This window comes from Diaphorina citri, unplaced genomic scaffold (assembly GCF_000475195.1).
Source record: "Diaphorina citri unplaced genomic scaffold, Diaci psyllid genome assembly version 1.1 scaffold66, whole genome shotgun sequence".
In the NCBI taxonomy this organism is placed as follows: domain Eukaryota; kingdom Metazoa; phylum Arthropoda; class Insecta; order Hemiptera; family Psyllidae; genus Diaphorina; species Diaphorina citri.
The window spans coordinates 345210-354612 of record NW_007377503.1 but is presented as its reverse complement, the minus strand read 5'-3'; the positions used below and the strand labels follow the sequence as shown (position 1 = coordinate 354612).

Sequence of the window (9403 nt, the reverse complement as noted above, 5' to 3'; positions counted from 1 at the left end):
AAATTTCTTTACTCAAAGACGAGTATTAAAACTGTTTGTGCGTCGTAGTGCCATTATTTCTAATAGCACTTTGCACTTTTCTAATAGCTTTAATTAATAATAACTTACTCTGTGCTTGGAGATATGGTAGCAGTGGGTTCTGAGCAGGTACTACAGTGTTAATGGTAATTCTAAGCGCATCGCCTAAGTGCAAAGTAAATTCTATAGTAGCTACCCTATTACCATTATGGAATTTAATTTAAATGAGTAATAACAGAGATGAGAAGTTTTCTACACTGAGATCATAACCGACATTATAGACACTTTCTCATGTTTTCTAAATCGGAATGATGTTACCAAAATATGTAATATTATAAATGAAATGACTGTACCCATGCATATGAGCTACCTGCTAAAAACACAGAGACTGCAAATTTTGGAATTTACATTAGAAATTATTTTCAATCAAATAACTCTCGGGGTTTTCACCATTGGGTCTGTTTGTATAGGTATAATCATGAAATTGTCGGCCAATATAAACAAAAATCAGGTTACGGAAGTAAAGCGCATGAACCAAAATCAGAAGGAAAAAAACCTGCAGTCAAATTCATTACAAATACAATTGGCCTAAAATTAAATTTTGGCACACAATTGAAAATGTCTTCAATCGTCCGAATTTCATCCAAAACCCGGACGATTATCACAAATCACAAGTTTTTAAACTTTGGTTTCGTTTTGATTTGGTTTCAATTCGACGATATACTGCAAATTTTGGAATTTACATTAGAAATTATTTTCAATCAAATAACTCTCGGGGTTTTCACCATTGGGTCTGTTTGTATAGGTATTATCATGAAATCGTCGGCCAATATAAACAAAAATCAGGTAACGGAAGTAAAGCGCATGAACCAAAATCAGAAGGAAAAAAAACCTGCAGTCGAATTCATTACAAATACAATTGGCCTAAAATTAAATTTTGGCACACAATTGAAAATGTCTTCAATCGTCCGAATTTCATCCAAAACCCGGACGATTATTACAAATCACAAGTTTTTAAACTTTGGTTTCGTTTTGATTTGGTTTCAATTCGACGATGGAGAAATTTGGCAGGACTGGCGTGGTTGTGGCAGGTGATGACGTCACATACAGTGATGACGTCACTGTGGTTGTGGTTGAAGGTAGAGTGGTTAAGTTTGATTGGAACTGGGATGCCGACCCCTCAAATGTTCCCAACTTTCTGGAACTCTGCGACCGGAAGCTATGAAGGAATCTGTCTACTAGTGATGGCTGGTGATGAATGAACGACGTATTGCCAGGAGGTCCTTCCCGATGTAGATACGCGACTGGCCAGTGTAGTTCTTTGTTTTGACCATAGGGGTAGTAATGCTCACTACAAGGGCGCCACTGCTCTTTCTTCATACCAACGTAGCACCTGCAATATCAAAATCCAATGGTTTCTAATGAAAAACTCTGACAAGAACTGCAGCAAACCTGAAATGTTTCCCTTTGAGAAGTAATTAGTAGCGATTCGCTACTAGCGAATACAAGTCAAAGAATTGTGTTTCAAAAGAAAATGAACAAGTTTCCGGAAAACGTCAAGTTTCACTCACAGAGAATTAGAAACACCCCATTTTATGAACAAAAATTTATTGCTCTCAGGTCAGACTGAAACAAAATTTGGCCAATCAGATGTTTGATATTGATGGTTCAGTGCAGTTTGAGAGCTAGTAGGTATTTTGTTCATTATTTTGTAAATAAATACGGCTCTAAGAAAATTCAATATTTGAGCTTGTATATTCCCCTATGATATTGCCTTTCTGGATCTGCCGTATTTGCGCCAAGTTTGAAAACACGGACCCGAGGCGAAAGGAGAAAAATGTTGCTAGGTATTTGTTCACTTTTCTAATAGAAAAGTAAGAGGAAGAGGTCTATCTTACCAAGCCAAAAACCCCGAGGACATTATTATTATTATTATTATTTTATATAGGTATGTTCTAAAGTTCCAATAATATGACATCATTGACATCTACATAATACCGGGTTGTCGTGCTTGATTGTGACATCTGGGCAAATGCTGGTTTTCCTCCAGAGTCCAGACGGATGGGTCACCAAACTGATTATGTCCTGGTAAAAGAATCTCAAAAGCAGTAGTTTTGAGACACGAGGAGGTATTAGCTACCAAAAGCTAGCCCGTTTCATCAGTACCGATTTGACTTCATATCAATCCCATTTCATGATGTGGCCCTGCAAGTCTTAAGCAGGGTTCACACTTACGTTAGAAATTTCGTACAACATTACTGCCGGACATTTCCAACAGAAGTGTTGACCGTGCTTTATGTTCAAGAAAACGCAAATTTGCATAAAATCATTCCTACGTTGAATTTTTCGTCCGTTTCCAAATTCACTAGTGTGTGGCATTTATTTATTTAATCCATTTGCACCTAATGGGTCCCAATAGTGATATTATTTCTCCATGTCCTTTGTCTCTTTCAGACCATTGTATTTGAGAATTTATTCCATCAACATAACTATATTTGTCCTCATTGTTTTGCTTGCCAGTATTTCATGGTGATGTTATTGCTGACTCGGGCCATTTCTTTAAATGGTTTTATTGCAGTTATGAGATTTATAACTTTCGTAGACTCACCTTATTTTTTCAAATCTAGATCTAAGTAGAATCCAATAAGGGATTTTTTTTTCTTCTTCTCAAAATAAAAGCAATTCTGTGGAAAATAAACAATTTGAGAAGTAAATTGGAATGCATTGAAAGTTAGTGTTGTTCTCTTATTTATTACATTTTACATTGCATAAACCTATTTCTAAGTTTGCATTAAATGCCCATAATACAGGAACAACATTTACTATTTTAACCTTAACTAAATTTTCTTTACAATTGAAGAGGATGATGTAAATTTGTACACATTTTCTCTGCGCGATACAGTAGAACCTGGATGTAACGAAATTCTAGAGAGAGGCTGTTTTGTCAATTTCGTTATATGTATTTTGTTTTTTTGTAAATGTGGACAAGTTAGAAAGTAAAAACAATAGATAAATTATGAATAAACCTTCCAACATTCGAATAGTAAGTATGAGTACGTAACAACCACCCCTGTTTATTCTTTCCGGATAAGACTGAAAAGTCTCTGTATTTCAGCAGTCCATTACTATTTTGCTGCAATTGCTAGACCTTAACAGTAGGTACTATGTAGGTACCTGATAAAAGAATTATTTCATACAACATTTTTGTACCACATAAATTTGGCCCTTTCTCTGTCGGCCATGTCTATTATAGTAGCCATCATCATCAGACCTCAATATCATACATTGTCAGTTTTTTAGGCTAATTACTAGAACACACACTATTAAATATTGAAACAACGGTTTAGTTTACTTAGGAGAAATTGTGTATGTACACAAAATAATAATTATCAAAAATTGAAGAATTGCATGACTAAATGCTCCATAGTAAATCCCATGGGATAAATATGTGGGATTATTAATGGTTAATTTGGGAAGAAGGAAAAAAGGAATCAGAATAAGGAAAGTTAAAAAAAAAAAAAAACTTGGGAATTTAGAAGTAGGATGAACCTTATCCAAACTGATTGATTTATTGATTTTAAACTTTGAATTAAGATTAGCGAAACAGATTGCTCAAGTCAATTGGTTTAACATTAATCTAAAAGTGTAGTCCCGAACATAATTAAATATGTAATCAAGCACGATAAAAATCATGTTAATAAAGATTTATTCGGATTCTATTCGTTGGTTCTATTTTTTATACATCTTTGAAATCAAATTGAAAATGAGACTTATTTATAGGACTATGTAAATCTTCGAGTATAATACGACATAGACACCCAGTAATCAAGATTTTAGAAGGAAAATCTCATGACAAACCGAGAGAATATGTCACTCAGAAAATATTTACAGGAAGAATTTCACATCACGAGGCTCCCCGCTTACATTTAACTGACATAGTTTGTGTGATTGATAAAATATTTCAACTACTTACTACTGAGAGTATAGTAGGTACGAGTATGCGAGAAATGGCAATACGGTTTGGTCTGCAAAATTCCATACCTCGACTGGGATTGAACCCACGCCCTCCTGTTTACCAGGCGAGCGCCTTGACCACTACACCACCGAGGCAGGTAATAGTACGAGTATGCGAGAAATGGCAATACGGTTTGGTCTGGTGTGTAGACTTCAATAATTAATTTCCTTCTAGAAACATTAACCAATGGAATTAATTTTGAATGGAAATAACTTCTGGAGAACTTTAACGGTAGGAAGCACTACAGATTCTATACTTGACAATCTAATTAACTGAAGAGAAATCTGCATAGTCTGTTTTGGGCTTAGCTGGATATCTACCTATTGTGTAGTTTTCAAGTAGGTTATTTATGAAATTGAAAGACTTTTTGTAAAGACGTTGAAAAATTCATGCTCGTAATTTTTAGGTAATTCGTCAGTTATTGAAAAAATAGTCAATTGTTTCTGTAATTCAATTCCAAAAATAATCGAGCCTTCATTGCAGATATGCTCGTATAATATAAATAAATCTGTAACTTTAAAATAGTTAATTAGAATATTTTATTTATTTTATAAATAGGTATATTTCTTTGCCTATTTATTTATTAATAAAAGATTTTGTAGCCCATATTTGAGGAAATATAGCCAAGAAACAAAAACTAAATTCAATTTTTTATCCTTTTAGCCATATTGCACGATCGAAATCTCAAGATTAGCAAAGACAGCAAATGGAAATCGCAAGTACCTGTTCAAATTTCATACACAGTGTTTTATTTAAAAGTTATTTTGGATGTAGGATTCTAGGCTAACATTGGAAAAAAAATTGCTGTTTTAATTTGTCTTTGGTTGTTTCTATACAATGGCAATACGGTACTACCGTGCTCTTAAAACCTACAAATAATCCACGCGGAGATATCAAACTGATAAAACTATTCAGGCAACTGATAATCAAAACTATACTCCGTGGCAGACTGGGTATCAACGAGGCTTAAACACCGGGTTCAGCTTCCTGGCTGAAGTGCCGGGTTCAATTCCTGGCTGAAGTTTTTCTCATTTCGAGAAAAAGGCCCGGATTTTTCGGCTTTTGGACTCATCCTCATCAAGACAATTGAGCTTCTACTGCAGTAGCGACCAATGCCGGCATTGCCTTAGTAAAACTAAAAATCATCGACAGAGTTAGTCAAGGGTAATCCACAATACCTTTCATACTTTTAGTTGTGTTATAATATCCACGAAAATTGTGAAGAAACTCTCAGCTTGGCCACAAATAAAATCCCGCTAAACTTTTTAGTCTTTCTAAGTGTGTTTGGAATGAAAGGGGAAGTCCTAACATACCGGATAAAGAGAAAAAACTTTATGCTCTACAGAAAACTAGGTAATTTTGAAACCGAATTTTCGGATATGAAGTTTAATTGCCAGTGACCTAGTTACGAGGTACTTAGCCAGTTTTGTACTTGGTCAGATTTGAGATCTAAAAGTATTTGTGGCGGTCAATTGGTTGTTTGGTAGATAGGTATTTGTATAAAATTGATAGTGTTGTGATAAATTTAATAACGTTCGCTTGGTGCGATAAATGGGTTGTCGTCCTTCATTGCTCTTTAAAAAATTACAAAGGCTATACCGACTAATGTATCAAGTCTGATACTAAGGCCAAAAGAAAGATGGAACAAATCAAGAAACTCAACAAATTCAATATTGTGTCTTTCCTAAAATTCAAAGGTAGCATTCAAACAGTTAATGAATTTTCGTGGTGATTTCCCTTCATTGCTCTTTAAAAAATTACAAAGGCTATACCGACTAATGTATCAAGTCTGATACTAAGGCCAAAAGAAAGATGGAACAAATCTAGAAACTCAACAAATTCAATATTGTGTCTTTCCTAAAAGCCAAAGGTAGCATTCAAACAGTTAATGAATTTTCGTGGTGATTTTTAACCAAAAATAAATTTTTTTTTTTTTTTTTTAACATTCAGGGAAAAAGAGAGGAGAACCTAAAGGGTCTCAAACATATTCCACAAAGTCGTGCAGTTTCTGCTAATTATAATAATTTAATATTATGTAGGTAATAAGTACTCGGTCAGTAAAATAAAAAACGGTTTATGACATTTTTTTAGATTTATTTTTCCATCGCACCAATCATTGTCGTAATTTCTTTCCATTCCCAGGATCTGGCCAGTATTTATGTAGAAATGTAAAAGTTCTCCGAGTTCTCCGACCATGTGACTTGAAACGCAACCTGATTGATGGACGCTGAGAAATTTCTCTTTAGCCACGAAACCGAGAGGAAGTTTAGACAAATTTCTGTCGTATGAATAAAAAAACCCAAGTAATTGTATGCCTACTCAATTGATGTATGGTTCCGTGAACTTGTGCCGGCTTCAGGAGTGGCCAAACAGAGTTCGCCCTCGGGCCTTGATACATTTTTCCATCGCACCAATCATTGTCGTAATTTCTTTCCATTCCCAGGATCTGGCCAGTATTTATGTAGAAATGTAAAAGTTCTCCGACCATGTGACTTGGAACGCAACCTGATTGATGGACGCTGAGAAATTTCTCTTTAGCCACGAAACCGAGAGGAAGTTTAGACAAATTTCTGTCGTATGAATAAAAAAAAACCCAAGTAATTGTATGCCTACTCAATTGATGTATGGTTCCGTGAACTTGTGCCGGCTTCAGGACTGGCCAAACAGAGTTCGCCCTCGGGCCTTGATAACGCGGGCCTTAAGAATGCCGCCGGCAAAGCCCAGCTCTCATGGTTTTAAGCAAACAGTTTGCCAAACATTTTCGACCGAGCTCTTACAAGTTACAAGGCAGACCGAGCTCTTACAAGTTACAAGGCAGACGCGCTACCCTTCAGGCTAACTAGGCTGGATTGTTTTAGATTTTTCACAAGGACTCTGAGAATTTGACATGTTTGGACAGTTCAGATTGCATGACTCGGTAGAAGGAATAGAGATATAAATTACAGGAAAATGGCCCACATCCCAAAATTCGAGTATTTTGTCATCCAGACAAGATCTTTACTGAAAATGTAATTTTCAAAACTTGGAATATAAACGAAACCTTGTTTAGACTGCTAGAGGGAATGCTAACAAGGACCTTTTCAGTCTAGCAGGGGAGCAGGGGTAGGGGGTAGCTGTACCGATACTTTATTATAACCTCTACAGGTAGTTATTTACTATGTAGATGCCTTCCATCTAGGAAGGAATTTTAGTTATCCAAAGAATTATTAGATTACTGTTTTATGGTTTAGTTAGTGACAAATGGACAATACCTACAAATATAATTCAGACGTTCTTTATTTGCAATTTCCATCAGTAAACTTCAAAAAACTTAGGTACCTTACTCGCACAAACAAAATCCACGAATTTTTTAATCGCTTGTCAAAAGGAAAGAAGGAATTAAAACCGATGATACAAAAATCAAATTGAAAGAAAGTGAGGTTTTGGTTTATTTAACACATTTTTTTTTTCTTCTTTCACTTTCAACTCTTTTCTTCTTGTAATAACTTTCATTAATTTCTTTTAAAACATAGGTGAGGAGTATTCTTACTTCCCCGCTAAAGTCGATCTTGGAAGTAACTAGCGCACTTGGTAAATACTATGCAAATTTCTAAAAAGTGAATCTCCTAGCACTTACAGAAAACATGGAAGTTGCAGAGAACATCCACCTTTTTCATGGTAATCGGGTGTCTCTCTGAGCTTTTGACGTTCGCACCTCCCCCAATTTCGTTTGAAGGGAAAATGAGTAATATTGACACATCCACTGACGCGAAACGCGATTTTATTATTTTCTTTCTCCCTCAAATAAACCATCTTTGGTTCTTCTTTCTCTCTCGCTCTCTGGACAAGGTTATTTCTTAGAGAGAGGGAGAGAGAGAGCTACAGCCTTTTGCTCTCATTTTACAACTCGTACTCTGTCAACCGGATAAAATCCGCCCCGGGCGGGAATCGAACCCGCGGCCTAGCGCTTACAAGGCAGACGCTCTACCAACTAAGCTAACTAGGCTGGCATGTAAATTTGTAAAAAGTGAATCTCCTAGCACTTGCAGAAAACATGGAAGTTGCAGAGAACATCCACCTTTTTCATGGTAATCGGGTGTCTCTCTGAGCTTTTGACGTTCACACCTCCCCCCAATTTCGTTCGAAGGGAAAATGAGTAATATTGACACATCCACTGACGCGAAATGCGATTTTAGGTATTATTTTCTTTCTCCCTCAAATAAACCATCTTTGGTTCTTCTTTCTCTCTCGCTCTCTGGACAAGGTTATTTCCTAGAGAGAGGGAGAGAGAGAGCTACAGCCTTTTGCTCTCATTTTACAACTCGTACTCTGTCAACTGAACTTATTGACATTAGAGAACACCAACTTACTAGCAAAAACTTTGTCTTCACCTATCTCTCTTCATCTTCACTGAGGAAGTCTTTCGAGCGTTCCTTGCAAACTTCATGAATATGCAAACCGTTCTATTTATTTAGGAACACTCTGTTGTTATTTTTGCGAAGAGAAACAGTCAGAATGTAATATATTGAAAACGCAAATTTGCATAAAATCATTCCTACGTTGAATTTTTCGTCCGTTTCCAAATTCACTAGTGTGTGGCATTTATTTATTTAATTTATTTATCGTTATATGTATTTTGTTTTCAAGGGAAGGGAAATGGAAAATGGTTCGTTATATCGAGGTTCTGCTGTAATATCAGTGGTAAGAATACGAGAGTTTTCTCTTTAAAGATAAGAATGTTCTGTGAAGCCCAGACATATTTCAAGCATTGGCGAAGAAATAACTAAATTCAAATCTCTGTGTAAATCCCAATTTTCTTCGCAGTGCTGTGACAATTTCTTCAGAAGTGAAAGAGGCATCTATTGATCACATCAAACTATCACTATCGGAACAGTCTGTGTTCCATATGAAATGGCATCTGTCATTAAAACTCACATGTCATATGGTTGATATGGTTTATGCTTAGTTTACTGATATCTTCTTTCCTGACCACCATTGGCGCAAAGAAAATGAAATCTCCTCGAATACAGGGTGTCATTGAAAAAGTTGAACACCATGATACACGAAGCAGAGGGCAGTTTATAAAAGTCAGTGACTACAATTAGAAAGATGGTATTTTTCATAGTGATGATTTGATGAAAGGAAAATAATACAAATTTTTCCCTCTATTGAAAAATTTACATTGATGTAATATTCAGACAGAACATTGTAACATTAATTAAATATGTATTTAATGTTAATTGTTAGAATTTAAATAATATTGAAAAAGTCAGGTATAAACAAATAAAGGTAAGGATGTCATGTTTGTCAACACCGGCAAGGTGTAGAATTTACAATTCAAATCTCAAATTAACACTAAACCAAGTTCATTAAGTAATCTGATAACAAGGG

At 35.6% G+C, this 9403-nt stretch overlaps 1 protein-coding gene across 1 annotated transcript in view; it reads right to left on the bottom strand.

Annotated features, from left to right (window-relative positions):
* Positions 1 to 760: 760 nt before the first annotated feature.
* Positions 761 to 9403, bottom strand: part of LOC113471719 — a 40965-nt gene continuing 32322 nt past the window's right edge. Inside the window, 2 exon segments of the mRNA XM_026831091.1 lie at positions 761 to 1411; positions 2010 to 2103. Of these exon segments, the coding sequence (XP_026686892.1) occupies positions 1033 to 1411; positions 2010 to 2103 (473 nt within the window). The 3' untranslated portion in view covers positions 761 to 1032.